Genomic DNA, 27514 nt, shown 5'->3' with positions numbered 1-27514 from the left:
CGCTCCTACTACAGGAGAGGCCGTGATGTCCGAGGTTGTCGACAAGTACACCGCAATGACAGCGGTGCGGAGATACACAAGGTGCCCCTACACGGAGGCAGGCAGCAAGCCGGAAGGTGGCGTCGTCCAACATAGTCCCTACATTGGACGACGGGAGAGCCTGCAGCCATAAACCCGATTCCCACTCACCCACAGCCAGAAGGCGCGCGCGCTCTGCGGCAGTGGAAGTGCTGTCCAGAAGGGACTGCCTTACCTTGGCGCAGAGCGGCACGTCCCACTGTCTTTGGCAGGAAGGGTTAGTGGGAGCATCTATATTTGGACAAGCCATTTTCCAGGCATTTAAGGCGTCAGTCTTACATAGCACCTCGGAATTAACCAGTTTTAAGGGTTCTAGAATCTTCCTGGTTAAAACTTCAGTGCTGTGGACTGAGGCCAAAAAAGCTGGTAAACTCACATCAGAAATTTTGCGAACGCCGAGGCCGCCCAGGCGAACGGGTAAACTCACCTGAAGCCACACTCGGTCGTTCATGGCTAAATTTAAAATTTTGCTGACTGTATTTTCAATAATTTTGTCTATTTTTCCTAAAAGTGTTAAATGTTTCCAAAAATGTGTAGATCTAATTACGTGGGTAAATTTAGGGAAAAAAGACAGTACCGGATAATTGTAAAGGCCGAATGAATGTTAATTTTTTCCAGGCGGTCCGAAACATTACAAAAATTTTGTATTTTTTCGTCTATGAAAAAATTAAAAGCATCGTCAAAGATGGGAGACCCAAGGAGGCGAAGAGAATCCTTTTTAACAATTTTGATATTAGGAGCTAAAATATTAAATTTTGAGAGGGCCAAATCTTTATCAACTGATTCGGAAAGATAAATTTCGCATTTGCTTGTGTTAAGTTCTAAACCGATTTTTGAAAAATTGATTTTTAGAAATTCCAAATCTTTTAAAACTGTTTCTAAATCACCTCCAAGAGTTCCGTCATCTAAATACCAAACGTTGAATTTTGAATTTAGCTGCCGAATGATTGGTTGTATTGCCAAACTGAAAATGGCTGGTCCAAGTGGGTCACCTTGTTGACATCCCACTGCTGATTCTAAAAGGTGGTCTTTATACAATAATTTTGATGGTTGTCGGTAACATTGCCAAAGAAAACTGAAAATTTTGGGAGCTTCCTTTTTAATTTCAGTCAACAAGGTGTCCCGGTTAACCGAATTGAAGGCGTTTTTAACGTCAACCTTCAGGATGACCTGTCCTTCCTCGCGGTCAAGGTACGTCGCTAGGGCGTGGATGGCAGCCTCACAGCCCCCTCTGGATCCATAGCCGAGCTGCAGGGGCTGTAGTTTATCTGTAAAAACGTCACGATAAAAATAACAAGCTATTTTGGCTGCCATCCGCCTATATGTACAACCTACGGCGATGGGACGGATGCCACCATCGCTCTTGCGTAGGGCACACAGATTGGCCCCATACAAAATATCAATGATGCCATCAGTCACACCGCCGGAGAGCATTAAATTAATTAAGGCCGTTAACTCCTTCAACAGCGAATCGCCAGCCTCCCCGGCGGTAGAACACAGCAGGTCTTTTAAATGCTGCGGCGTTAAACCGTCGAGGCCACCGGCAGAGCCACTCCTGAAAGAATTAACAGCCATAATGACGTCCTTGGCTACAATGCTTATGTAATCAGAACTAGTGTCTGGTGGATCTGGGAAGGAAAGACCATCCCCTGGCACCGGGTGTTTGCTCTCCAAACCAGCAAGTGTTTCAGGAGAGCAAGGCGCCACCACATCATCGCTAAATAAAAGTCTAGCTGCCCCCCTTATATCACCTTCCCTTAATTTAGATTCCACATAACTAAAAATTGATTTATTGCTGAAGGTTGAAAGTTTGGGTTCAAAATCAAGGGCCGAAAAAAGACAGTTTTCTTTAATTTGGGATGTTAAAGATTTTTGGTTGGATCGAAAATTGGGAATATGTAGTATTCTATAAGGGAAAGTGAGAAGCTGCTTCCAAGCTGTGACAGAATTCTCCCGAACGACGAGGCCAATGCATTGTGCCAATTTTTTTGCCACGGAAGGCCTCGCGCCACGGGGAATTCTTTTTAAAACCGGAACGGAATTTTTTAGTTTTGTTAATGTTTGCCAAAAGGGAATTTGGATAATATCTGTATCAGATTGTCTTAAATGCAGAGTGGAGGAGTTTGAAAACACATTTTGGGATTTATGCATTCGACCCAAATGTATCTTCAAACCCCTCACACCCTTAAAGGAGCGAGCTTGGGGGCAGAAAGGGCAAACGGCTAGACCTTCATCCGATGTGGAAGGTTGACTTGTGCTTACCTCCGAGTTGCTGCCATTGTTTGTACACTTAAAACTAGACATAGAACAAAAAAAAATACAAATTTACAATAAATTATACAAAAACACAATAGAAAAATGACGGGCTGTCAGCAGTTGACAGGGACGTCGCGGCGGCGCACTCGCGAAGCCCGAGCGTTGCCGAGGGATCCGAACGCGTTCTGTCAGCTTCGCTTAGGTTCTTCATGATTCATATTATTATTAATATCATACATATACGGCGTTCCGGCGGTTTCGCCTTAGGGCTGCCACTAAGAAGATATTAAAATGTATGTTTTTGAAAAAAAACCCTAATTTTACTTCAGCTTTTATGATGCCTTGTACTGGCTTTATAAATTTATATTATTTATATTTTCTTTATTAATATTTTCTTTGCTTTTAAAGGAAAAGAGAAGAGAAAAGCAAAAATCAGCTGTTATTTTGACATTTCCATCATCATTCATACACGTAAACTTGTATTCCATAGAACTACTAAGTTGGATATTTGTACTGCATAATTTGATGAATTTTGTCACTGGCTCATAAAATTCATAGAGTAAGATAAATATTTTACTCTACAAGATGAAAACCAAAAAAGTAAGTTACAGCATTTTTACAAGACTACTGAAGAAATCATTCCCTGAAATTTTTCGTTTACTAACCGTTAAAGATAATATTAAGTCTCTCAGAAACGTTCTTTATGCTATCGTATATAGACAGTCGTTCCATGTAAAATACGGATATTCAGCTGCATCCGGTGAGACTGGAAGCCGACTCCATAGACGACATTGTTTGGAAGAAGGGCTTGGCTGATAATATGCTATCAAATATCTATTATTATAACTTCCATCAATTTTTATATGAAAGCCTGATCAGCGCTCTTAGCGTATATTTCAAGAAATATTTTTCTTCAAGTACTTTTAAATATCCAAAGCCAAATATCCGCTTTTGTATAATATCGGCCATACAAAATCGTGCGCGTTTGTGACAACAACAATATATCGCTTCGTAAATATATATCATATCAATAACAGTCGAATTTTAGCTTTTCTGTTCGTCTTTTAAATATTTCAAATTTTGCAAATGTCAACAAGTTGTTAAATATTACAAGTCAAATACATATCGTAAAGATAAATTCCTAAGGCAGATTGAGATAGCATAAATTGAATGAAGTATAGAAAATAAGGAACACAAAAAGTACTGTGAGCAATCTTTTATTTATGTTTGATACATTATTCTTGCTGGAAGTTCAACAATAACTGGAAGAACCTTTTTAGATAGCGCATCCACATCCTCTGCCAGCCCATCCGGCGTAGCCGAGACCAGGAGCGGCGAGACCGAGACCAGGAGCGATAGCAGCGGCGGGAGCGATGCCGGCAACACCGAAGGGAGCGATGCCAGCAGCACCGAAGGGAGCGAGAGCGGCAGCGGGAGCGTAGGCGGCCGCAGCGTAGCCGGGAGCGAAGGCAGTAGTCTCGGCGGCCATGGCGTTGATGCCATTGCCGCAGGCGTGGTTGACGGCACCAGCACCAGCAGTGGGCAACACACCCTCTACAGCTACAGTACCGACGAACGGCAGCTCACCAGCCGCGGCCAGAATACCCTCATAAACGTTCTCAGACGCTACGGAGAGGCCGACGGGAGCGATGGCGGAGGCGCTGGAGACGGGCAGTCCACCGCCGCTGGTGGGGGTGAAGTCCATGGCGGCGGCATAACCGCAAGGTGCACTCAAGCCGTAAGGAGCAGCCATACCATAGGGACCGGCCAAGCCGTCGTACGCCAGCGCGGGAGCGGCCAGTCCACAAGGAGTAGCCAACGCGCGGCTACCGAGGCACTGACTCAGTGCAGACTAGAATAAAATTATAACACATATAACACTTCTTCGTATATTTTTGCTCAAAAGAAACTTGTATTTTAAAATATAAATTTCTATAACTTACCTGTACGAAGAGCGCCTGAGCGCAGACGACGAGGATAGCCTTGACAGACATGTTACTGGTTCAAGTGTTCACACGAGAATGATGATCACTCACACTACTGATGGTTATATACAAGAACTGTGCGTCTTGTTCCTGAAGCAATTAATGAATAGCTTGTGAAACTATGATAACATTATCAACAAAGTCACAGAAAACTTTAAACGGTTGAAACACAAACACGTGTCTAATATTTCAAAATAAAACGTTTTTCTTGTTATCGATCAGTGTTAGTGGTATAAAACATGTACCAACATCCAGTTCATCATTCAGTCTTCAGCTCCTCGTTGAACAAACATCAAACATGAATACCTTCGCTGTCGTGTTCCTCTGCGTCCAAGCTTGCTTGGTACAGGTGAGTGTTACTTTGATAAACATCAATGCCGTTAACAGTTTTTGAAATGTTTCGTTCGAGCATGTTACGAAATTAATATTATTTACAGAGCGTGTTCAGTCAGTGCACCAGCCGCGCCGCAGTGGCCGCTGACCCCTCTCCTTACGGTTTGGCCGGTCCCCTCGCATTAGACGGTTGCGCTGGCTGGGGAGGTATGGCTGCCGCCGCTCCCTTCGGCTACCGCGCTGGAATCGCTGACATCGCCTACCCTGGTCTAGCTGCTCCTTACGCCGGTCTGGCTGGCCCTTACGCTGGATTAGCTGGCCCTTACGCTGGTTTGGCTGCCCCATACGGTGCGGCTGCTCCTTACGGTGGTGCCGGTGAAGGTAACGTGGCTGTCGCCGGTGAGCTGCCAGTCGCTGGTAGCACCGCTGTCGACGGTCAGGTGCCCATCATGGGCGCTGTGAAGTTCGGTGGTGATGTCGCTGCTGCTGGTGCCGTGTCCATCGCTGGACAGTGCGCTTGCGGCTGCGGAGCTCCCTACGAATACTTGTACTGAATATAATCGTTATTGATAACATAATCATTGTTACGCTGATGTGAAAATTTGACAGAAATAAATTCTTTGAAACAATAAATATTTTTATGATTATTTTTATAACCTATACGGCGTATTAGTAGGTGTAAAAGCAGAAGAATTACTACTTGAAGCCGTAAATAACATTTCCAGGCATTTTACCTACTCGTGAGCTTATACGATGGTCACCACACAAATGATGAAAATAATTTTCAGATACATACTTCCATTTGCAATAGACATTAACTAGGTAAATAAATAATTTACCTCTAATTACTTGCTAATGACAAAATTACTATCAAATTCCGTCTTATTGGAATAATGATTTCTATTACCAAAAAACCGTCAGAACAGACAAATGTTTGGAAAGCACTACACCGTTCGTTCGTTCGAAGTTCGAACGCATCGGCTGACGACATTCGGTTTTCTAAATATATATTTAACTCGTAGGTGACTGACTGACTGACTTAGTGATCTATCAACGCACAGCTCAAACCACTGGCCGGATCGGGCTGAAATTTTGCATGCAGGTAGATGTTATGAGGTAGGCATCCGCTAAGAATGGATTTAGATCAATTCTACACCCAAAGGGATACTACAGTCACATGTCACAAACCACGCGGACGAAGTCGCGGGCAAAAGCTTAGTAAATTTTGTATGATACTTTCTCAGTTAACGATTCTATCAGAAGTAAGTCAAAAGTTTGCAGGACAACGTCATCTGATAACGCTTTTATTCACAATCTATCAAAAATAGTAAGTTTTTCCTCATTCAAATATATACTCAATATAATATTTACAATGACTTTTTAAATTATTTACAGCAACAATAAACTTACTATATACAACTAACTGTATACAAGTAGATAAAAAATGAATAAAAGAAACTAGTATTGAAATGTACAATACATGGGAAGCGCGCTACGTGTCGTAGTACTCTTCAACATCGCTGTCAATCGGGAACGTTCCCAGAATGCTGGCAGAATTACCACGTTGTATGGCATACTCAATTTTTGTAAGAATTTGTAGAATCAAGAGGAAGAAAGAAGCAAGAAAGAAGAAAAAAAGAAAATTTTCTTCATATCTATACTAATATTATAAAGCTGAAGAGTTTGTTTGTTTGTTTGTTTGTTTGTTTGTTTGAACGCGCTAATCTTAGGAATTACTGGTCCGATTTGAAAAATTCTTTCGGTGTTAGATAGACCATTTATCGAGGAAGGCTTTAGGCTATATAACATCACGCTACGGCCATTAGGAGCGGAGTAGCAAGGAAAAATGTTACAAAAACGGGGATTTTTTTTTCATTCTTTCTTATGTGACGCAAGCGAAGTTGCGCGGGTCAGCTAGTACCTTATAAAATTGTGGCATCCATGTAATGCCATGAACATGATATTGAGGAGTACTACGACGCATAGCGAGCTTTACATCCTTTATTATTTTGTTTGTGTATAGAGTACATTTATAATAATAATGTCCTCCTAGCCGATATACGGCTACGGCGGTCAGTTTCATTGAAACTGGCCATCTGTGCAGGACTTTGTTTATAGTGTCCAAGTGTGTGCACAATACACAGGTACACTCTGCAGTACACTCTGCTCTGAGTACATTTAGCTTACTTTGAAAAATGTTAATCTATACTATACTAATATAATAAAGCTGAAGAGTTTGTTTGTTTGTTTGTTTGTTTGTTTGTTTGAACGCGCTAATCTCAGGAACTACTGGTCCGATTTGAAAAATTCTTTCAGTGTTAGATAGCCCATTTATCGAGGAAGGCTATAGGCTATATAACATCACGCTACGGTCATTAGGAGCGGAGTAGCAACGAAAAATGTTACAAAAACGGGGAAAATTTTGACCCATTCTCTTAGGTGACGCAAGCGAAGTTGCGCGGGTCAGCTAGTATATTATAAATACCAAGTCGATGTATCTCACTCACTTCATAATATTCTTCTATCTTATATCATAATATTCTTTAGTGCAGTTTCCACAAAAACGGTTCTTTGTAAAGTCAGAGTGCACCTAAATCTGATAACTTGTTTACATTTTAAACATTTAGGAGCACGACAATTGCTTTTAAAAATAAAATAAATGTAATTCAACTACCACACAAAACAATACATCATGCTTATTCTAACAGACTAAATCACTACAGTATAATGGACATCAACGAGGTGAAATGGGAAAAAATAAAATGTTAGTTTAAATATTTTTTTAACAATTTTAATGTGTCTTATAACATCATTATACTCAGTACAAGTACTCGTAGGGAGCTCCACAGCCGCAAGCGCACTGTCCAGCGATGGACACGGCACCAGCAGCAGCGACATCACCACCGAACTTCACAGCGCCCATGATGGGCACCTGACCGGCGACAGCGGTGCTACCAGCGACTGGCAGCTCACCGGCGACAGCCACGTTACCTTCACCGGCACCACCGTAAGGAGCAGCCGCACCGTATGGGGCAGCCAAACCAGCGTAAGGGCCAGCTAATCCAGCGTAAGGGCCAGCCAAACCGGCGTAAGGAGCAGCCAGACCAGGGTAGGCGATGTCAGCGATTCCAGCGCGGTAGCCGAAGGGAGCGGCGGCAGCCATACCTCCCCAGCCAGCGCAACCGTCTAATGCGAGGGGACCGGCCAAACCGTAAGGAGAGGGGTCAGCGGCCACTGCGGCGCGGCTGGTGCACTGACTGAACACGCTCTGTAAGCATTTAAAGTAAAATTAGCTCGTTAACATTTAATAGGTACACCAAATATCTATAAAATTCTGAAAGGTTAAGATGTTTTTTAAAAACTATTAATGAAAAACTCACCTGTACCAAGCAAGCTTGGACGCAGAGAAACACAACAGCGAAGGTATTCATGTTTGATGTTTGTTCAACGAGCAGCTGAATACTGAATGATGAACTGGATGTTGACCCACTTTTTATACGAAATATTGAATGTCACTATCAACAGGCTTAACTTCGTAACTTTGATACAATTCTTTAATTATGTCACCAACTAGTTGCAACTTATTCTTAGTACTTAAACTATTAATTATTTAATAATAGGTTTATCAAGATTTCGCAAGTTGAAAGGGACTGTAAGTATTACATTTTCTTACCTATATTATTTATTACAAAAACCTCCCAAACATTAGTATAAATCTATCAGCTGTGTGAGTGAGCATCACTCTCGTGTGAACACTTGAACCAGTAACATGTCTGTCAAGGCTATCCTCGTCCTCTGCGCTCAGGCGCTCTTCGTGCAGGTAAGTTGACATTTATTGCTGTAGTCTGACTAAAATATATTTCTTACATGTTTATAATGTTGTATTTAACAAATCGCTTTCGTTTCTTTCAGTCCGCACTGAGTCAGTGCACCAGCCGTGCCGCAGTGGCCGCTGATCCCGCATTAATTGCTCCCATTGGCCTTGCTGCTCCTTACGGTATTGGTGCTCCTTATGGAATGGCCGCTCCTGCGCTGGCGTACGACGGCTTGGCTGGTCCTTATGGTATGGCTGCTCCTTACGGCTTGGGCGCACCTTGCGGTTATGCCGCCGCCATGGACTTCACCCCCACCAGCGGCGGTGGACTGCCCGTCTCCAGCGCCTCCGCCATCGCTCCCGTCGGCCTCTCCGTAGCGTCTGAGAACGTTTATGAGGGTATTCTGGCCGCGGCTGGTGAGCTGCCGTTCGTCGGTACTGTAGCTGTAGAGGGTGTGTTGCCCACTGCTGGTGCTGGTGCCGTCAACCACGCCTGCGGCAATGGCATCAACGCCATGGCCGCCGAGACTACTGCCTTCGCTCCCGGCTACGCTGCGGCCGCCTACGCTCCCGCTGCCGCTCTCGCTCCCTTCGGTGCTGCTGGCATCGCTCCCTTCGGTGTTGCCGGCATCGCTCCCGCCGCTGCTATCGCTCCTGGTGTCGGTCTCCCCGCTCCTGCTCTCGGCTACGCCGGGTGGGCTGGCAGAGGATGTGGATGCGCTATTTAATTTAATAGTTACACTACTGAGTAAAATCTAGACTCGGACCTTTTTGAATAAATAAAATCAATTGTGTGAAATCTTTGTTTTTCTGTACTTTGATTTAATTTTGATAATTAAAAAGAAAGATATTTTTTTAAAGAACATACGATTGAAAATATTTTTGTTTATGTTGCCATGCATGCATCATTTAATTACTGTACTAGACTGGATGACATTGAAAAATCTCGATTAACGAAATGAGAAGGTTCAATTGAGGAATACTTATCATTCATTATACATATTATTTTCACAAAACGACGTCAAAAAAGTGACTTTGAAGATGTATCTCTACATTATAATAACATTTATATCTTCTCTTCTCTTTTAATAAGACAACTTTCGCGCTAAGAATCGTTCTTTTGTCACGGGGACTTATACAAACAACGGACACAAAGTACAGCCAGACCCAAAACTACATAGTGTTTACTTACTAATCAATCAAACTGTTACTACATACTATTAAACAAAAACGAAAAGTTAACTATTTTAAACTGTCGCGACTTGAACACATAATATTTTTATGTAACGGGTCTTAATCGCGATTGAAAATAATTGAAGGTTAGAATAATACCTTTAATTTTCAATCGCGATTAAGACCCGTTACATTATAAGACGAAAAGTGTTCGTGTATTAATATAAGTTATTTATAGTCTAGTTTTTAAATAATTATTAAATAATGTTGTGAAACATTTTTTTAAGCAAAAAAAAAATTCAGCCCTTTAACGTTTTTACTCTCGCGATTTGTACACATAATATTATAGATATATAAAAAAATATAATTGGATAACTCACAAAAAAAAAACATTATCATTTATTAATGTTACGTATGGTCTGTATTAATGATATTCGTGTTTTAATGATTTACATGTTCGTATATTCATGTTAGAACGCCAACAGTAGACACATTCTATGAATAGGTAAAGTAAAATACAAAGACAGACCAAATATGTGTACCTGTGATATAAGATTAAGATATAAGGTGAACACGGCATTCACTAAAACTCCGTCGATATTATATTGATTAAAATATTACCCTCTTATTCACAAACACTATAAACCTAAAAAACGACTACAATATCTTTTCAGGAGGGAAAGAAACAAAACTCTTTTAAGTCTTTCATAACTTCATATATTTTTGATGGTTATAGCCTTTAGTATTTAAGAGTTACCAAGTATTTTTATTAAACATACTTAGATGATTTCAGCAATTTATTTCTAAATTTGTTCATATTCTAGATCAAAATGTGGTTTAAATTGTAATTCTCATTGCACATTCTTACTATTGGTGAACATAGGCCAATATAAAATGTGGCATAAGGAATGAAAAAGGTTTTAGTAATGACAATTTTATACATATGAACATAATATCTAATTATAGATAAGTTCATTTATCAATTTTACATATGTTATTATATAATGAAAAGTTCATTAAATAAGGAATACAGCGAATTTATGTACATTTAAATTGTGATACATTTTTTTATATAAAAATATCATGTTAGGGCATTGCCGAGCGCCCAGCGACCGACCTGATTGCGCTTTTGGCGATGCGGACTCACCAATTCAAGTGATTTAAATTAAAATGCCAAGGTTATTACTTCATATGGATTGTTTATTTGTTTTGAAATAAAAAAGTATCCAACATGAGACTTAGTAGATGTAAGGGGAGCCAGCTCCACAGCCGCAAGCGCACTGTCCAGCGATGGACACGGCACCAGCAGCAGCGACATCACCACCGAACTTCACAGCGCCCATGATGGGCACCTGACCGGCGACAGCGGTGCTACCAGCGACTGGCAGCTCACCGGCGACAGCCACGTTACCTTCACCGGCACCACCGTAAGGAGCAGCCGCACCGTATGGGGCAGCCAAACCAGCGTAAGGGCCAGCTAATCCAGCGTAAGGGCCAGCCAGACCGGCGTAAGGAGCAGCCAGACCAGGGTAGGCGATGTCAGCGATTCCAGCGCGGTAGCCGAAGGGAGCGGCGGCAGCCATACCTCCCCAGCCAGCGCAACCGTCTAATGCGAGGGGACCGGCCAAACCGTAAGGAGAGGGGTCAGCGGCCACTGCGGCGCGGCTGGTGCACTGACTGAATACACTCTGTAAACAATATTTTTTTAGTAACTTCCTCAAAGTAAACTAATTAAAAATTTTATTAAATAACTGTTGCGGTTAAATTCATTTAAAATGTTAAATTCTTACCTGTACCAAGCAAGCTTGGACGCAGAGGAACACAACAGCCAAGGTATTCATGTTTGATGTTTGTTCAACGAGGAGCTGAAGACTGAATGATGAACTGGATGTTGGGCAGCTTTTTATATGAAATGTGAGTTCAGTGCGTGTCACATGTGAAGAATACCATTTCGTAATTTTCTATCACAATAAAAGTATTTAGTAAGTGTCATTGTTAGTACACAAGTTATAGGCTTATCGTTATTTCACAAACTTTTAATTACAATAACCTATTAATAAGTTTTCTTGAAAACTACTGATAAGGGTTAGTATAAAAGCCTCACGAAGGTTGTATAACATCATTGTGTACTTCACATTAGTAACAACATGTCTGCTAAGATCGTCCTCGTCTTCTGCGCTCAGGCGCTCTTCGTGCAGGTAATATAAGTAAAATACGCATTTCTTCATGTTCTCAGTTATAATTATTTATTTAAATTAGATGTATTGAAAACAGACAAAAGAGTTACATAGGTTAAGTGTTGAACATAAAATAAATGTATTTCCGTTGTTTACTCAGGTGGCGTTCAGTCAGTGCCTCGGTAGCCGCGCGTTGGCTACTCCCTGCGGACTGGCCGCTCCCGCGCTGGCGTACGACGGCTTGGCCGGTCCCTATGGTATGGCTGCTCCTTACGGCTTAGGTGCACCTTGCGGTTATGCCGCCGCCATGGACTTCACCCCCACTAGCGGTGGTGGACTGCCCGTCTCCAGCGCCTCCGCCATCGCTCCCGTCGGCCTCTCCGTAGCGTCTGAGAACGTTTATGAGGGTATTCTGGCCGCGGCTGGTGAGCTGCCGTTCGTCGGTACTGTAGCTGTAGAGGGTGTGTTGCCCACTGCTGGTGCTGGTGCCGTCAACCACGCCTGCGGCAATGGCATCAACGCCATGGCCGCCGAGACTACTGCCTTCGCTCCCGGCTACGCTGCGGCCGCCTACGCTCCCGCTGCCGCTCTCGCTCCCTTCGGTGCTGCTGGCATCGCTCCCTTCGGTGTTGCCGGCTTCGCTCCCGCCGCTGCTATCGCTCCTGGTCTTGGTCTCGCCGCTCCTGCTCTCGGCTACGGCGCCGGATGGGCTAGCAGAGGATGTGGATGCGCTCTGTGAAAATACTAAATCTATAAACGGACAAAACTTGAAATAAATTTCATTCTCATAATATGTTGTTGTTTTAATTACCTACTTAACTGAATTTGTTGTAAATCATGTAAGAAAGATACGTCTTATACTCATGGATAAGATTGATAAATTCACGGACCGAACTGTTAAAGTTTTAACGTAATCTTGTGTATTTAATTCAACCACACGAAACCGAATCCGTCCTCTGTGACACTAGGCATAGTGATAAAACTTATGATAACTATAATTACTGTTAGTTTTTAACCCCCGACGCAAAATGAGGCTTGTTACCTATAAGTTTCACGTGTCTATCTGCCTGTCTGTTTATCTGCGTGTGTCTGTGTGTCTGTAGCATCGTAACTCCCGGGAGGACGCATTAATTGAAAATTAGTTTTTTTTTTTTTATATTAAAGGTGACTTATGTTGTAATAAAAGTTTAAAAGCGCAGCTTGCTCCTACCTTTTGTCTGTTAAGATCTTACGACTAAACGTCTAACGCGTAAACATGATTGTTTAATTAATATTTTAGACATGGATAAAGCCTTAAAACTGGGAATGTAATTGTTTCTCTTTTAATCTTATTTTTTTATGAATGAAATAAATACTAAAGTTTAAGGTTCTTAAAAATGAAACATAGCATGTAAATTTCCTACTAATCCATACTACTATTATAGATTCGAAAGTAGCTCTATCTCCCTGTCTCTTCTTCATACCGAAATCAATCTCTCAACTCAACTTACATTACCAAAATAGAGATATACTCAATAGGGAGTAGAAATGAGCTAAATAGAAAGATATATATAGTTTGAAAACCAAGAAAATACGCAGGATATTTTTTATTCTATATATATCCTACAATCCACGAGGGCAAGAGACATTGTCAAATAACGAAAATGTTTCAAAATCGTGATTGGCTAAGAATGAGTGAAACCTGGGATATTTCAAGTTTATGTGTGTTAGTATCTATACAAAATTTATTAATGTAAAAAATTGTATGTTCAGATGGACCTTTAATGTCGATTACTTTGCCTGACCGAGAGACTTTTGGTTAAATAAATAAGTAATTCTTATATACTTTTAAATGTTCAGATAAATTGACAACCAAAGCTCAGAACTGATACTAGTGCGGGCAGGATTCGAGCAAACGTGGTACTCCGGTTATTGCATCGATGTGACCACATTAACCACTGCACTAAATGTCATAGCTAACCATACTATAAGCAGAACCATCAAATCTACGTGTCAATAAATAATTTCAACAAAAATTGCTATCATCTTAAAAAATAGCATGCTACTGTCTAAAATCTTTATTACTCATGATGTAGGTTATGGCAATAAGAGTATTGCTATTATTAGAGAGAATGGGTGAAATTTTTCCCCGTTTTCGTAACATTTTTACTGGTACTCTGCTCCTATTGGTCCTAGCGTGATGATATAAAGCCTATAGCCTTCCTCAATAAATGGGCTATCTAACACTGAAAGAATTTTTCAAATCGGACCAGTAGTTCCCGAGATTAGCGCGTTCAAACAAACAAACAATCAAACAAACAAACTCTTCAGCTTTATAATATTATAGTATCTATACTTATAATAAATCTGTAGAGAGGTCAATTCTGTACATTGAATATATTAAAAAAAAAACCAATGGGGGATGTTTATTAACGGATACTGATACCGAATCTGCAATTTATAATTTTCTTTTCTGTCTGTCTGTCTGTCTGTCTGTCTGTCTGTCTGTCTGTCTGTCTGTCCTCCGTCTGTATGTGTCGCTATCACGTAAAAACTAGCGGATAGAATGCACTGAAATTTGGTATATGCATAGAATAAGTAGTGGAGCAATTTCTAGGATACTTTTTATAGCATAAAATTTCAAAGATTTTTAGAAAATTGAAAAAAATACGTAGAAATCGTTTGAACCTGCGTTTCCCTATAGAGACCATAGATGGCGTGAAATGGATTGCATTTCACAACATTCGCATATAGTTAACACGGTGCCTGCCGTATCGATACCTGTTGTTCGCACCAACCAATAGATGGCGATATAGTCCGCAACACAGCATGTTTTTCCTAATTAATTTATTTTGATTGCTTTATTGTTAAAAAAATACCTTCGAAACAGGCTAAACATTTATAAGATTTTCAAACATAAATGTTGTATGATATATTACACAAAAATGTTGGTTTACGTGGTTCCGGTGCGATCGGGATATCCTAGATGGCAAATCGAGTAATTTCGTTTGTTGTCGTTGTTCGCTGCAACTAACAGATGGCGTTGTAGTTTGTAACACGTAACCGAATTAATTGGTTGCATTAAGGAAATAAATTGGATAGCTATGAAACAGACTATGTCGTAAGTTTTAAAAAATAAACAACGGATGATATATAAAAAATAATAACGGGTTACGCGGTTTCGGACGTATCATCGCAAGTATACATTATTACGCGTCTGAAGAGCTCCGGCGCAGATAGGACCTATAATAATATTCTGAATCCAGACGGGTAAGCAATGGTCAGTCTATTATAAGGTATTATATTTTACACTGTAAACTGCTACGGATACAGACGAGAGCGGAAAAGAAGGTAACCACAGGAAATCAGGCCTACCTGAGCCTGTGTCACATTGTGTGCCCTTCGGGTCCCTTTCGTAAATAACCATTAGATGACAAAAGAGTTGTTAACATTTTTATGTGTAGGTGTATCGAGTGCTTCGCAATTCGCGTGCTCAAACGAATAAGCAACAGTACGAAATTCACGCGAGCGGAGCCGCACGGGTCAGCTAGTAGATAATATTAGTATAGGTTTAGATCACTAACTTTTTTCAAATCAATTATTTATCAATGTTCATTGGTCACAAGGTTATTCACAAAATTTGAATGATTATAAAACTAAGCCCAACAGTTTCTATTATTACCTTTTAAATTTTATGATTTATTTTGCCGTGTTGTCGTGTAAAAACACAAAGTTGATAAACTGATTCAATTTTTACTTTTCACTAGTATGAACGATAAAAGGATAAGGAGACGAAAACGAAATTATAATTATAAAACGTTTATTGAATAAAAAACTTCTATGAGAAAGTTAACAAATTTTTAGATTGAACTCTTAAAGAGCACATCCGAAGCCTCTGCCGGCGAATCTGGCGGGATAACCGAAACCAGCAGCTGCTGGAGCGATGCCGGCAGCACCGAAGGGAGCGATGCCAGCAGCACCGAAGGGAGCCAGAGCGGCAGCGGGAGCGTAGGCGGCCGCTGCGTAGCCGGGAGCGAAGGCAGTAGTCTCGGCGGCCATGGCGTTGATGCCATTGCCGCAGGCGTGGTTGACGGCACCAGCACCAGCAGTGGGCAACACACCCTCTACAGCTACAGTACCGACGAACGGCAGCTCACCAGCCGCGGCCAGAGGACCTTCGTAGACAGATTCAGAGGCTACCATCAGACCGGTGGGGGCAACAGCTGAGGCACTGGATACGGGAAGAGCTCCACCGCTAGTGGCTGTGAACTCAATGCCGTCGATTGCATTGGCGTACGCAAGACCATCATAGCCATACATGGCTCCACAGGGAGCGTCGAAGGCCATGACTGGAGCAGCGGCAGCAGCGAATGGGGCGGCAAAAGCATTGGCGGCCATAGCAGGGCCGTATGGTCCGTAGCCCATACCCATGCTGTAGGGAGTAGCGTAATCAGCGGTGGCAACTGATGCTGGGGTGGAAGAAGCGCTGAGGGCAGTCTGGAAATAATGTTTTATATAGCATGTTTTCTTTGTACTTCTGTCACTTATACTGTTAAGTAATGGCTGTGAGTGTCTCTAATGGTGAAATTGGTGTCGTATAAGACATACACTACCGAGATATATAATCTATATTAGAACGCTAATTATCAACCAGCTTTTTTTCTACGGGTTTTTATAAAACATACAGCTGACTACTTCGACACTGTATTAAGAAAAAACTCATTAATGTCCCACTGTTGGGCAAGAGTCTTCTCTCGGAATGAGAGAGGATTAAACAATACTATTTAATATTTATACACATCAAAAGCTTACCATAGCGTTAAGCCCATTCCCGCAATCATGGTTGATAGCACCAGCTCCAGCAGTAGGCAGAACACCCTCCACACTAGTTGTACCAACGAATGGTAGCTCACCAGCTACAGCCAGGATACCCTCATACGTGTTCTCGGAGACGATGGAGATGCCAGTGGGAGCGATGGCAGAAGCGCTGGTGACGGGCAGTCCACCACCGCTGGTGGGAGTGAAGTCCATGGCAGGCGCCATTGCTGGGTAGATCCCATCGTAAGCCAAACCTCTGCCTGCAAAGGCAGCCCGATCGTAGCCGTAAGGACCTGCTAGACCATCGTAAGCGAAGGGAGAGGCGATACCAAGACCAGCCCAGTTAGCGCATTGACTGAATACAGACTGTAATCAAAAAGAAATAAGGTAGATTTTTAATAAGGTGTCTTTCTACGCAGTCTATTACTGGATTAGAACATTATAGATTTTATTTGTGTCGAACATACCAAAACGGTCGCATGTACCAAAACTTTTGTAATATCAATGTTTTAAATTAGTTAATGCAGAGAATTCTAAATAGGTATTAATATTATGAAACGTCTTTAAAAACATGGAAATTGTCTACAAATTTAGGCAAACTTTACAACCATATATTGTAGACAGAAGTATCTAAAAAAAAATTCTAAAAGAAGAAGAAATCTTACTGAAAATGTATTATTTTTTACCTGAACAAGAAGAGTCTGGGCACAAAGAATGAAGATGGTCTTAGCAGACATGTTAGTGCTTGTTCTGAGCTGATGTAGCTACGAATGCAGAAGCCGAATTGAGAATGATTTCCTCCACAATAACCAAACGCTTTATACTACTCAATAACTTAATTTCCTAGAAACATACAGTATGTAGGTAAGTATTATGCAAAGGAGATATCAATTTCTTTTAATTGAAAATTATTGACAAATTGTTTAAATTTTGAGGAAATATATGAAATTGAATTCTCCGATAAAGACTTGCGTATAAAAGTGTAGTATTTGGATCAGTTCATCATTCAGTCTTCAGCTCCTCGTTGAACAAACATCAAACATGAATACCTTCGCTGTTGTGTTCCTCTGCGTCCAAGCTTGCTTGGTACAGGTAAGGGGAAATTATTTAACCTTGTTTTATATTAAAATGATATTTGATAGTTTTCAACTTATAATAAGGCAATTATTAAATCTAGCTGAAAAGTGATCTTGTTTATTGGGTTCGTCAAAACTAGGTTACATAAACAACAGTAGTGAGACAGCCTTCAGAGCGCAAGCGAGAGAAAGCGCAGAGATGGTTAAGGTCAGAGGCCTGATTCCCACACCAAACATATATTTGTGCTAGCCACATTAAAAAAAATTACAGGTCTCTTTCTGTCTGTCTTTTGTTTGTAAAACTCTCTGTGACTAGGTCAGTTTTTAGTGGAATTTAATCTGGAATTTTCGGCTATAAAGATATAAATGATAATGTTTGTTTTAGAATGTATTCAGCCAGTGCACTTCCGCTGCCGCGGTAGATGCCACCGGCATGGCGGCTCCCTTCGGTTGGGCTGGTTCTGCTCTTGCTGCCCCATTTGCTCCTGCTGCTGCTATGGCAGCTGCTCCCTTCGGCTACCGCGCTGGAATCGCTGACATCGCCTACCCTGGTCTGGCTGCTCCTTACGCCGGTCTGGCTGGCCCTTACGCTGGATTAGCTGGCCCTTACGCTGGTTTGGCTGCCCCATACGGTGCGGCTGCTCCTTACGGTGGTGCCGGTGAAGGTAACGTGGCTGTCGCCGGCGAGCTGCCAGTCGCTGGTAGCACCGCTGTCGCCGGTCAGGTGCCCATCATGGGCGCTGTGAAGTTCGGTGGTGATGTCGCTGCTGCTGGAGCCGTGTCCATCGCTGGACAGTGCGCTTGCGGTTGCGGAGCTGGTACTCCTTACATCTACTAAGTGCAAACTCTAGTATTTTAATTAAATTGCAATTGGAAAATAATCTTTTGTTATCTTATTACCACATTAGTGGGTGTCAACATATTACCGAAAAAACTATTGGGTAAAATATAGCGCAATTTTATACAGTTAGTCGGTACTATCAAGTATCGAGACTCCGTAATTAATTATTTTTAATATCACATCCACACATTCATTTATATTATGCTTTTAAAAGTGTCAATTTGAGTGTCATACCAAGTTTCGTAGGTAATGAAAACACAATCAGTAAGAAAGAACATGTTTATTATTACAAACTTAAAAACGTTAGACTTTAAAACACTACCATTAATAGGAACCACAACCACAGTTGCTTTCAAATCCACCAACTCCTGAATAAATTTCAGCAGCAGGAGCAACAGCTGCTATACCTGAACCGCAGCCGGCAGCTCCATAGCCGGCAGCTCCATAGCCGGCAGCACCATAGCCGATACCAGCTGGTCCAACACCAATAGCACCAGCAGAATTGAGAGCATTGCTTGTGATAGTAGTCACCCCATTACCACAGCCGTAGTTGATGGCACCTGCTCCAGCAGACGCCAGGATACCTTCCAATGCTGCAGCACTTAAGAAAGGCAGCTCACCGATGATTGCTAGATTCCCTTCAATTGCATTCTCAGAAGTTACGGCTAAGCCTGAAGGAGCGATGTTTGAGGAACTGACGACGGGTAGAGAACCTCCATTTGTAGGGGTTACGTCAATCGCACCATAGTTTATAGCAGATCCAAAGCCATAGCCAGCGTTTGCCCCGTAACTTAATCCAGCTCCGTAAGCCAGCTCATTGCCAATGCTGCAAGGTGATTGACTGCCCCATGTTGGAGCCAGTGCTAGGCCTGGTTCAAGACCGTATGCAGAAATACCAGCTCCATAGTTTGAACTGCCAAGACACTGGCTATGAGCCAACTGCAAAAAAAGGAATAGTCATATTAGATATCATGAACACTTCGTTTTTAAAACCATTTTAAGCCGGCTGTCTTCTATTGTTGATCATGAGTCCATGGTTCCATTCCCGGTTAGGTGACGTGCTTAGTATGTCAAAATGCTACCATGTCAACCGGTGCATGAAACAATAAAATAAAATTTCTAAATGACAATAAAACGTGATTATATGTAAGTTAAGTTATCACTTATTACAAGCACTTTCATAATATTTATAGATAATACATTAGGTCACTAATTTCGACTATTGTAACACATAAAAGTTTTGTAAAAGACTGATAATAAACTCCTAGCAGTAACTTGCCGTTTAAGGCTCTAATAGCTAGTTACGCTCACCGGTTGATAAACGATCTGTAGGTAATCAGCATCTCTGAACTTAGCAAGTTAGTCCGGGTTTTGTCAATTAAGATAACAGTCGTCATGCTATATCTACAGCTATTCCGGCGACTGGAACTTTTTTGACACTAAGCTTACGATAAAATAATAAATGTATCTTTTATCTACATGTTAAGAAGGAACTAAATTCTTATGGCAAAGGGTAGCCAGGTCCCAGAAAGAAATCTTGGTAATGCCTAAGAAAAAATCTTGCAAATTACTATTCCTCACCTGTGCGATGAGCGCCTGAGCGCAGAGGACGAGGATAGCTGCGGCAGACATGTTACTTATTGTACTGCTGACACGAGAATGATGTCCAGCACCACTGCTGCTGCTTTTATACTAACACTGTGTTATCAATACACAATCACTTACACTCGTCTATGAAATACTGTTTGTGTCATTTGTGATAAATATTGCACTTTTTTGCAAGTGCTTATTACTATTTACTTCTCCTCACGTAAAGCGATAACACATAATAATATTTCTTTTAGTAATTGCAGCAAATATATAAGTCAAAGTTGCAGTTATATTTCATTCAGTCTTCAGCTCTTCGTTGAACAAACATCCAACATGAATACCCTCGCTGTTGTGTTCCTCTGCGTCCAAGCTTGCTTGGTACAGGTAAAAAGATTGTTCAGTTTTCTTTAGATTTATTAACATGTCACACATTTCTCTGTAAATCTTTCCTTACAATTATTATCACCATTTTAGAGCGCGTTCAGTCAGGGTGGCGGCTGCGGCTACGGCGCGCGTGTCGCCGCTCCCGTCGCTGGCATCGCTCCTGCTCTCGGCTGCGGTGGAGCCGCTCTTGGTTACGGTGGACTCGCCGCATCAGGAGGCTTAGCTGGACTCGGCGCGTATGGTAGCGCTGCTGGTGTTGGGTATGCAGCTTCAGGTGCGAGTGCGTACGGCGGCGCCGGTGAAGGTAACGTGGCGGTCGCCGGTGAGCTGCCAGTCGCCGGTAACACCGCCGTCTTCGGTCAGGTGCCTATCTTGGGCGCTGTGAGATTCGAAGGAGCTGTGCCGGCTTGTGGCGCCGTGTCCATCGCTGGACAGTGCGCTTGCGGCTGTGGATACTGAACGATATGACTTTAAGGAGAAATTAACAATAAAACAATTGTAATATTTTTTATTTTTTTGTATTGGTTTCGAAACTGCTATGAAGATTTCGTAACCTAGATTAATTACATAATTTCCTTTTTGCGTGGTAACGATAATAAGGTTATATTGTATTAACTGTGGTAAGGCTACCTTGAGACACAGTGATTTATTCAATTTACACTTATTTACTTCAAAAATTTTGAGGCTTTTCTATAGGACCCTTTTATATGACAGATCCAGGCATAAAGTAACTATTATATTAATTACGCAATAGAATTGTGCAGACATATTGCAATGTTATATGTGTCGGGATGGCCTCAGACCAACATTAATGACGTAGTTTTAGCTTCAACTCAAGTCATTGTATACCTAATTTATTTTTTCGGGCATAAGACCATTGCACAATTTATGATCCGACATTCTCCGTCGTAAACCCATTTTCTCTCAATTCATCTATCACCTAGGTCATTATATTCCTCTCCGGTGCGCCAACAAGGGCATAAAGGCAAGGATACAAACATATCTAAACATCGTGCATAACTTTTAATAAATTTTATTTAAATATTAAAATTAAATTAACAAACAACACTTAGTATATTCCACGAGCGCCGCAACCGAGACCAAATCTATTCCCCATGACATATCCATTCCCAAGGCCATATCCTGCACCAGCAGCGAATGGGGCAGCAGGTGTTAAGGTGGCAGCTGCTGGACTTATGGCAGAAACGGCAGGAGCCATTCCAACAGCAGCAGGGGCTATAGCAGCAGCAGCAGGAACGAAGGCAGTAGTCTCGGCGGCCATGGCGTTGATTCCGTTACCACAGGCGTGATTGATGGCACCAGCACCAGCAGTGGGTAACACACCCTCCATAGCAGTAGTACCGACGAACGGCAGCTCTCCAGCCGCGGACAGAATACCTTCGTAAACATTCTCAGACACTACGGAGATGCCAGTGGGAGCGACGGCGGAGGCGCTGGTGACGGGGAGTCCGCCGCCGCTGGTGGGGGTGAAGTCCATGGCGGGAGAGTACCGACCGTCGCAAGCCAGGCCTCTACCTGCCCAGCTCATACCGTCGTACGCCATGGTTGGGGCAGCTAGTCTATCGTAGGCGATACCAGGACCAGCCACACCATAAGGAGCTGGGTATCCGGAGGCATCGACGGCTGCGCGGCTGGTGCATTGACTGAATGCAATCTGGAAGTTAAAATATACATCGTTAGTTTATTGTTTCACAAGAACTGCCGCTGATAAGTCAGTAGCACCTCTGCCTACCTATAAGGGTATGAAAGGCGTGATATATTACTATGTGTATAACTATTTACAAATAGGTACACGCCCACGTTTTACCATTAACAATGTTAGTCCCATGTAGTAGAGGGCTAGCTTATTGCCTTTATACCGGGCACGTTACCAAACTCCAATTTACATATTCCAATACAACTTAAAATTGCCCGATAGCACTTTACCAGACCCAGGACTTGAACCCGAGACCTCGCCAACAGCCGTCGGATACATTATCTACAGTGCCACAGAAGCAGTCATAATATGTGGTATTATTTACCTGAATGAGGAATGCTTGAGCGCAGATTACAAAGATTGTTTTAACAGACATGTTGTTAAGCTACTGGTTAAAGGTCTGACACAAGAATGATGTATAGAACCTCTGCTGATGCTTTTATACTAACACCGTGTTATCAATGTTACTTTATTTTCAAAGAATCGTTTTAACTAATATCGATAGCAAGAAATAATTTTCTAAAAGATTACATTAATTACTGTGTAACGATCGTTTTATTGATTACGAAACTTTTTCATGACTGATACTGTTTCACAAATAGTAATGTAATTAAATATTCTGAATTAAATATGAAATATACTTTTACGTAATTAGTCTTTTAAATAAGGATCTGTAAATCTATGTTCATCATTCAGTCTTCAGCTCCTCGTTGAACAAACATCAAACATGAATACCCTCGCTGTTGTGTTCCTCTGCGTCCAAGCTTGCTTGGTACAGGTGAGAATTAAATCAATTCCTATCATTACCTCAACCACTTTTCACAAGATGTCCCATGAAGAAATGACTAAATTAATGTTATTTTCAGAGCGTGTTCAGTCAGTGCACCAGCCGCGCCGCAGTGGCCGCTGACCCCTCTCCTTACGGTTTGGCCGGCCCCCTCGCATTAGACGGTTGCGCTGGCTGGGGAGGTATGGCTGCCGCCGCTCCCTTCGGCTACCGCGCTGGAATCGCTGACATCGCCTACCCTGGTCTGGCTGCTCCTTACGCCGGTCTGGCTGGCCCTTACGCTGGATTAGCTGGCCCTTACGCTGGTTTGGCTGCCCCATACGGTGCGGCTGCTCCTTACGGTGGTGCCGGTGAAGGTAACGTGGCTGTCGCCGGTGAGCTGCCAGTCGCTGGTAGCACCGCTGTCGCCGGTCAGGTGCCCATCATGGGCGCTGTGAAGTTCGGTGGTGATGTCGCTGCTGCTGGTGCCGTGTCCATGACTGGCAACTGTGCTTGCGGATGTGGAGCTGGTGCACCATACGTTTATTAAAAGTATTTTTGATATTCTTTTTAATAAAAACGTGTTTTTAATTAATATTGTCATTTTATTCGTCTTAATCATTGTTTCATCCTTTATGAACTACTGATAGAATAAAATAGCCTTTGTACAAATGGTAATGTCTAATTAATATTGGTCAACTCAATTTTTTTTACGGCTTAGTTCGCAACACAGGAAACATTTTGAAAGTTGTGGTAATATAAGACTTTTTCTTTAATGGTGAATTTATTTAAATAATGAAGATTGTGGTGAGAAAACTTTAGAGTTCTTTAACCAGATTTTAAAAGAATGCAAAGTCCCCATACTTGACAGCTTTAGCTAGACTGTTAATATTTCAGTAAAAATATATTTGAAGAAAATATTTAAAAATTGTATGAGATACTTAAATGTCCAGTCAGCCGAGAACAATGTGCCTCTTATGAGCATTTTAATAAGTACCTAAATAAACACCTACTCCAAATTTGTTAATTGTTAAAATCAGTAGCTAAAAGTATGATATTGCCATATAAATTTCGGGAGGGGCACTACTCAATATTAAGATTATGTATTATTCCCCAAACCGCAATTTAGCAGCGTGGTGGACTCAAGGCCTAACCCCTTCCCTCATTACGTGCATAGCAGTGAAAATTTTAATAGGTTATTTTTTTATACGGTTTTAGATACGTCATGTTCTGTTTAAAATTAGTTAGTATAACCAACATATTGTATTTTTTCAGGGGTTAATATTTTCCCCTCACTATTTCAGCATGAGACTCTCTGTTTACCTGTCCCATACACAACTAATTTAATGAAACAAAGGCAGAAACCGTTTTTTTCGTCGAAAATCTAGATCCATCTATTTATTTAAAACGAAATTTTTATTTAATATTTATATAATAAAAAAATACGTAGTAACTAAAGACGGAAGGGCCCTTTAAATGGGAAATAAATTAACCCACATGGAACAACTGAGCTGGGATACTAAGTTTTTTTCGGGATGTTTTATATGGCATGTGAAACTGAAATGTATCGAATAGTGATAGAATCGGATTAAAATCAATGAATTGTAAAATAACGACTTTACTTTGGTTAGTTAATAAGTAATATTAGATAGTCGCTTATAAGCTAAGAAGGTACGTAATATTTATGCAGCATTCGATGCTATGCAAATATCAATATCCCTCTTACTTAGTTATCGTGTTTTTTCTAACAGGTATTAGGCGAAATATCTTTGAACTTTGTTTAAGAAGAATATGTAATCATTATTCGATTAAACGCCAAAGCTATATTTCACTGTCGGACTAATATTTGTCATTTGTTAACATTTTCATTAGTTACTTAGACTCAGTATATAAGTACCCAACTCAAAATACGTTTTACATATTGGCAACGTTATTTAAATTTTATTTATATTTTTGTTAAATAATTATTTGTCTTTGGACCCGCTACCGTTTCTCTGCAAAGCTCGTGCAACAAGGGCGTTGCCTCCCATGGAAATTTATGGAATAGAAGCTAATATCCTATCCAACTATCGTGATAGCTTATTCTAGCTTATGTATTGTGAATGTCCTTTATTATGTGGCATTGTCGGATGTTATCTGCGGAGCGGATTTTAATGAAATGTAGACTTTGTACTAAAAGGAATCCTTCCTTGACGACGAAATCAGGTGTAGAAGGTAATTGTTCATAAGGTAATAAAATACAAAACATATCTTAACAAATTTTCATATATTAAAACACAAATGAAAATTCAACATAAAATACTTAACAAATTAAAATCTAGGGCCGAAACCAGCGAGACCACCGCAACCTGGTCCTGCAAGACCGGCAGCCAAACCAGGACCAGCTAGGCCTGGAGCAATTAAACCTGGTGCAGCTAAGCCAGGAGCTGGCAGACCAGGTCCATAACCAAATCTACCAGGAGCCATAGCAGCAGGCCCTACAGGCCCATAAGCTGGAGCAATACCCTCGCTGGTGATGCCAATAGCTCCACTACCACAGCCGTAGTTGATGCCACCAGCGCCAGCAGTAGGCAGCGCTCCCTCCACAGCCACCGCGCTCAAGAACGGCAGCTCCCCGACCACGGAGACAACACCATCGATCGCGTTCTCTGAGATGACGGTGATGCCGGTGGGAGCGATGGGCGAGGAGCTGGTGACGGCGAAGCCTCCGCCGCTGGTGGGAGCTATTCCGAGCCCGTAGCCGGGAGCGGAGCCGTACGCTGCGAGGGGAGCTCCGTACGCCATGTTGTTGGCTGCTATACCTGCTGGGTAACCGAGGCCGCTGGCCAGCGCCAGCTCTTCAGCTGCTAGAGCATTACCGATACATTGAGCTGAGATACCCTGTAAAGAAGAAAACAAATCTAATGATTGATGAGGACTGCGTTACTGCGGTACTCAAATTTTCAGCAAAATACAATTAATGATCTTGTTGAAAGGAGATCCCAAAGTTTGTACTTTGTTTAACATTTTGCCAGTCCCCAACCCGCAAATTGGCCAACGTGATGGACTCAAGGCCTAAATCCTCCTTCATTAAGGAAGAGACCTTTGCCCAGCAGTGGGACATTAATGGGCTATTTTTTATGTTTTCTGAAATACTATAGTAAAGAGAATCAATAAGAATTTTTATTACGGGGAGAAGAATCCCAGTTTTTAGCATTGAGTGATATAATTACAATATTCTCTTACCTGTACCAAAACAGCAACAGAACACAACACCGTAAAAAGTTTGGCGGCCATGTTAAATTCGTAGTTGGTTCAACAAAGTTATATAATACAATGATATTATTAATCAAAGGCACTGCTTATATACTAAACGTCTTACTGATAAAAGCCATGTAAGCTTTGATAAGTAACATTACTAACACAGTGTTTTGTCCCTTTCAATTGATTTAAAAACTGTATAAGAGTGAAAAAGACAAAACATAATTACTACACTGAGCTTACACAACGTTTATGGTAAATAATTACAGTATTTTTTGTTCCGTAATCGATATTAACTGAGATACGTGACTTTTGATAGAAATAATTAATTTATTGAATAACCTGCTCTGATAAGATTGCACCTGACTCTACGTTTGTTTGACACGTAGAGTTCATTTTGAATGGCTTTTATGAGTCACCTATCAAAGGTTTGAAACGGGTTGATGTACCTAATAACATGTTGAACTCCTAGCTGATATCCAGCTATTGCTAATTTCATTCAAATGAAATCGTTTAACTCTGTACGTAAGTACTATGGAATCGAATCCGAGACCTCTGCTAGTGGGAGTCGCATACACTGTCGACAACGCCACATAGGCAGACATATTATTATAAACACACTAGCTGAACCGCACAACTTCTCTTGCGTCACATAACAGAGAATGGGTAAAAATTTTCCCCGTTTTTGTAACAATTTTTATTGGTACTCTGCTTCTTTTAGTCGTAGCGCGATTATGTATAGCTTATAGCCTTCCTCAATAAATAGGCTATTTAACAGTAAAATATATATAATTTTTCAAATCGGACCAGTAGTTCCTGAGCTTAGCGCGTTCAAACAAATAAACTCTTCAGCTTTATAATATTAAGTATAGATATTAGTGACACTGCTGGTCTGGTTAAAAATAGTTAGAATGTTATTACATTTTTTTCTATCTAGAAACTCAGTGATTGGTCAAAGTTAAGATTGTTTGGAAAAATCGGCTAGGTATTATAATATTGCTATTATTTTCAAGATCAGCAATACCTATTGAGTCCAGGCAGTAGCACACTGAAGAACCTCGCACCATTTAGGGCCAAAATCTGACTCGCGGTAAATTCACCAACTATAACTTTGACTATCACAAGTGTCATTTGCCTAAGTATATGAATAAATTTACCACCGCGCGCCTGAATCATGCTTTCATGCTATATTATCATAGCAGATAGACAAACAGGCAACCAGAGATACTTAGTGGTCAAGCCCCTTATTTTGTTGGGCGTTAAAAGTTGTTTAGTCCTTTTATTTCT

The 27514-nt window shown here is 41.4% G+C and overlaps 13 protein-coding genes across 13 annotated transcripts; 6 read left to right on the top strand and 7 right to left on the bottom strand.

The window, feature by feature from the left end:
- Positions 1-3610: 3610 nt before the first annotated feature.
- LOC142984640 (chorion class B protein Ld10-like) lies at positions 3611-4370 on the bottom strand. Its single transcript, XM_076132389.1, has 2 exons — positions 4278-4370; positions 3611-4186 (listed from the first exon to the last, which is right to left on the bottom strand). Exons 1-2 carry the CDS (start codon positions 4326-4328, stop codon positions 3611-3613), a joined length of 627 nt encoding a protein of 208 aa, XP_075988504.1. The 5' UTR covers positions 4329-4370.
- Positions 4371-4600: 230 nt separating this feature from the next.
- Positions 4601-5206, top strand: LOC142984369 (chorion class A protein Ld19-like). The gene is made up of 3 exons (XM_076131924.1): positions 4601-4668; positions 4757-4928; positions 5013-5206. The coding sequence occupies exons 1-3, from the start codon at positions 4618-4620 to the stop codon at positions 5204-5206; spliced, it is 417 nt and encodes a 138-aa protein (XP_075988039.1). The 5' UTR covers positions 4601-4617.
- Positions 5207-7467: 2261 nt separating this feature from the next.
- Positions 7468-8096, bottom strand: LOC142984619 (chorion class A protein Ld19-like). Its single transcript, XM_076132363.1, has 2 exons — positions 8033-8096; positions 7468-7920 (listed from the first exon to the last, which is right to left on the bottom strand). The coding sequence occupies exons 1-2, from the start codon at positions 8081-8083 to the stop codon at positions 7471-7473; spliced, it is 501 nt and encodes a 166-aa protein (XP_075988478.1). The 5' UTR covers positions 8084-8096; the 3' UTR covers positions 7468-7470.
- Positions 8097-8421: 325 nt separating this feature from the next.
- On the top strand, positions 8422-9194 carry LOC142984648 (chorion class B protein Ld10-like). The gene is made up of 2 exons (XM_076132400.1): positions 8422-8472; positions 8565-9194. Exons 1-2 carry the CDS (start codon positions 8422-8424, stop codon positions 9192-9194), a joined length of 681 nt encoding a protein of 226 aa, XP_075988515.1.
- Positions 9195-10875: 1681 nt separating this feature from the next.
- Positions 10876-11480, bottom strand: LOC142984368 (chorion class A protein Ld19-like). Its single transcript, XM_076131923.1, has 2 exons — positions 11430-11480; positions 10876-11327 (listed from the first exon to the last, which is right to left on the bottom strand). The coding sequence occupies exons 1-2, from the start codon at positions 11478-11480 to the stop codon at positions 10878-10880; spliced, it is 501 nt and encodes a 166-aa protein (XP_075988038.1). The 3' UTR covers positions 10876-10877.
- Positions 11481-11786: 306 nt separating this feature from the next.
- On the top strand, positions 11787-12572 carry LOC142984617 (chorion class B protein Ld10-like). The gene is made up of 2 exons (XM_076132361.1): positions 11787-11837; positions 11977-12572. Exons 1-2 carry the CDS (start codon positions 11787-11789, stop codon positions 12553-12555), a joined length of 630 nt encoding a protein of 209 aa, XP_075988476.1. The 3' UTR covers positions 12556-12572.
- Positions 12573-15604: 3032 nt separating this feature from the next.
- LOC142984618 (uncharacterized) lies at positions 15605-16287 on the bottom strand. The gene has a single exon (XM_076132362.1). It carries the CDS (start codon positions 16224-16226, stop codon positions 15669-15671), a length of 558 nt encoding a protein of 185 aa, XP_075988477.1. The 5' UTR covers positions 16227-16287; the 3' UTR covers positions 15605-15668.
- Positions 16288-16595: 308 nt separating this feature from the next.
- LOC142984367 (chorion class B protein Ld34-like) lies at positions 16596-17350 on the bottom strand. The gene is made up of 2 exons (XM_076131922.1): positions 17300-17350; positions 16596-16979 (listed from the first exon to the last, which is right to left on the bottom strand). Exons 1-2 carry the CDS (start codon positions 17348-17350, stop codon positions 16596-16598), a joined length of 435 nt encoding a protein of 144 aa, XP_075988037.1.
- A 304-nt stretch (positions 17351-17654) lies between these two features.
- Positions 17655-18527, top strand: LOC142984366 (chorion class A protein Ld12-like). The gene is made up of 2 exons (XM_076131921.1): positions 17655-17705; positions 18075-18527. Exons 1-2 carry the CDS (start codon positions 17655-17657, stop codon positions 18525-18527), a joined length of 504 nt encoding a protein of 167 aa, XP_075988036.1.
- A 327-nt stretch (positions 18528-18854) lies between these two features.
- Positions 18855-20162, bottom strand: LOC142984365 (chorion class B protein Ld10-like). Its single transcript, XM_076131920.1, has 2 exons — positions 20112-20162; positions 18855-19469 (listed from the first exon to the last, which is right to left on the bottom strand). The coding sequence occupies exons 1-2, from the start codon at positions 20160-20162 to the stop codon at positions 18855-18857; spliced, it is 666 nt and encodes a 221-aa protein (XP_075988035.1).
- A 291-nt stretch (positions 20163-20453) lies between these two features.
- Positions 20454-20963, top strand: LOC142984364 (chorion class A protein Ld19-like). The gene is made up of 2 exons (XM_076131919.1): positions 20454-20504; positions 20595-20963. The coding sequence occupies exons 1-2, from the start codon at positions 20454-20456 to the stop codon at positions 20961-20963; spliced, it is 420 nt and encodes a 139-aa protein (XP_075988034.1).
- Positions 20964-21532: 569 nt separating this feature from the next.
- On the bottom strand, positions 21533-22092 carry LOC142984667 (chorion class B protein Ld32-like). The gene has a single exon (XM_076132418.1). The coding sequence runs from the start codon at positions 22066-22068 to the stop codon at positions 21574-21576; it is 495 nt and encodes a 164-aa protein (XP_075988533.1). The 5' UTR covers positions 22069-22092; the 3' UTR covers positions 21533-21573.
- An 807-nt stretch (positions 22093-22899) lies between these two features.
- LOC142984363 (chorion class A protein Ld19-like) lies at positions 22900-23537 on the top strand. The gene is made up of 2 exons (XM_076131917.1): positions 22900-22999; positions 23088-23537. Exons 1-2 carry the CDS (start codon positions 22949-22951, stop codon positions 23535-23537), a joined length of 501 nt encoding a protein of 166 aa, XP_075988032.1. The 5' UTR covers positions 22900-22948.
- Positions 23538-27514: the final 3977 nt, after the last annotated feature.

The sequence above is a fragment of the Anticarsia gemmatalis genome, chromosome 27 (assembly GCF_050436995.1).
Source record: "Anticarsia gemmatalis isolate Benzon Research Colony breed Stoneville strain chromosome 27, ilAntGemm2 primary, whole genome shotgun sequence".
In the NCBI taxonomy this organism is placed as follows: domain Eukaryota; kingdom Metazoa; phylum Arthropoda; class Insecta; order Lepidoptera; family Erebidae; genus Anticarsia; species Anticarsia gemmatalis.
This window is presented reverse-complemented; position numbering and strand designations above follow the sequence as displayed.

Bases quoted from the DNA above. Each gene is read 5' to 3' on its own strand.
- LOC142984619 (XM_076132363.1), bottom strand. From the start codon at position 8,083: ATGAATACCTTCGCTGTTGTGTTTCTCTGCGTCCAAGCTTGCTTGGTA. The intron at 7,921-8,032 runs GTGAGTTTTTCA...AAATGCTTACAG, and splicing joins TCCAAGCTTGCTTGGTACAG to AGCGTGTTCAGTCAGTGCAC.
- LOC142984618 (XM_076132362.1), bottom strand. From the start codon at position 16,226: ATGGGTATGGGCTACGGACCATACGGCCCTGCTATGGCCGCCAATGCT.
- LOC142984368 (XM_076131923.1), bottom strand. From the start codon at position 11,480: ATGAATACCTTGGCTGTTGTGTTCCTCTGCGTCCAAGCTTGCTTGGTA. The intron at 11,328-11,429 runs GTAAGAATTTAA...TATTGTTTACAG, and splicing joins TCCAAGCTTGCTTGGTACAG to AGTGTATTCAGTCAGTGCAC.
- LOC142984640 (XM_076132389.1), bottom strand. From the start codon at position 4,328: ATGTCTGTCAAGGCTATCCTCGTCGTCTGCGCTCAGGCGCTCTTCGTA. The intron at 4,187-4,277 runs GTAAGTTATAGA...ATTTTATTCTAG, and splicing joins CTCAGGCGCTCTTCGTACAG to TCTGCACTGAGTCAGTGCCT.
- LOC142984363 (XM_076131917.1), top strand. From the start codon at position 22,949: ATGAATACCCTCGCTGTTGTGTTCCTCTGCGTCCAAGCTTGCTTGGTA. The intron at 23,000-23,087 runs GTGAGAATTAAA...TGTTATTTTCAG, and splicing joins TCCAAGCTTGCTTGGTACAG to AGCGTGTTCAGTCAGTGCAC.
- LOC142984365 (XM_076131920.1), bottom strand. From the start codon at position 20,162: ATGTCTGCCGCAGCTATCCTCGTCCTCTGCGCTCAGGCGCTCATCGCA. The intron at 19,470-20,111 runs GTGAGGAATAGT...CTTTTTTTGCAG, and splicing joins CTCAGGCGCTCATCGCACAG to TTGGCTCATAGCCAGTGTCT.
- LOC142984369 (XM_076131924.1), top strand. From the start codon at position 4,618: ATGAATACCTTCGCTGTCGTGTTCCTCTGCGTCCAAGCTTGCTTGGTA. The intron at 4,669-4,756 runs GTGAGTGTTACT...TATTATTTACAG, and splicing joins TCCAAGCTTGCTTGGTACAG to AGCGTGTTCAGTCAGTGCAC. The intron at 4,929-5,012 runs CTCCTTACGCCG...GTGCGGCTGCTC, and splicing joins CGCCTACCCTGGTCTAGCTG to CTTACGGTGGTGCCGGTGAA.
- LOC142984367 (XM_076131922.1), bottom strand. From the start codon at position 17,350: ATGTCTGCTAAGACCATCTTCATTCTTTGTGCCCAGACTCTTCTTGTT. The intron at 16,980-17,299 runs GTAAAAAATAAT...TTTTGATTACAG, and splicing joins CCCAGACTCTTCTTGTTCAG to TCTGTATTCAGTCAATGCGC.
- LOC142984366 (XM_076131921.1), top strand. From the start codon at position 17,655: ATGAATACCTTCGCTGTTGTGTTCCTCTGCGTCCAAGCTTGCTTGGTA. The intron at 17,706-18,074 runs GTAAGGGGAAAT...TGTTTGTTTTAG, and splicing joins TCCAAGCTTGCTTGGTACAG to AATGTATTCAGCCAGTGCAC.
- LOC142984364 (XM_076131919.1), top strand. From the start codon at position 20,454: ATGAATACCCTCGCTGTTGTGTTCCTCTGCGTCCAAGCTTGCTTGGTA. The intron at 20,505-20,594 runs GTAAAAAGATTG...TCACCATTTTAG, and splicing joins TCCAAGCTTGCTTGGTACAG to AGCGCGTTCAGTCAGGGTGG.
- LOC142984667 (XM_076132418.1), bottom strand. From the start codon at position 22,068: ATGGCGTACGACGGTATGAGCTGGGCAGGTAGAGGCCTGGCTTGCGAC.
- LOC142984648 (XM_076132400.1), top strand. From the start codon at position 8,422: ATGTCTGTCAAGGCTATCCTCGTCCTCTGCGCTCAGGCGCTCTTCGTG. The intron at 8,473-8,564 runs GTAAGTTGACAT...CGTTTCTTTCAG, and splicing joins CTCAGGCGCTCTTCGTGCAG to TCCGCACTGAGTCAGTGCAC.
- LOC142984617 (XM_076132361.1), top strand. From the start codon at position 11,787: ATGTCTGCTAAGATCGTCCTCGTCTTCTGCGCTCAGGCGCTCTTCGTG. The intron at 11,838-11,976 runs GTAATATAAGTA...TTGTTTACTCAG, and splicing joins CTCAGGCGCTCTTCGTGCAG to GTGGCGTTCAGTCAGTGCCT.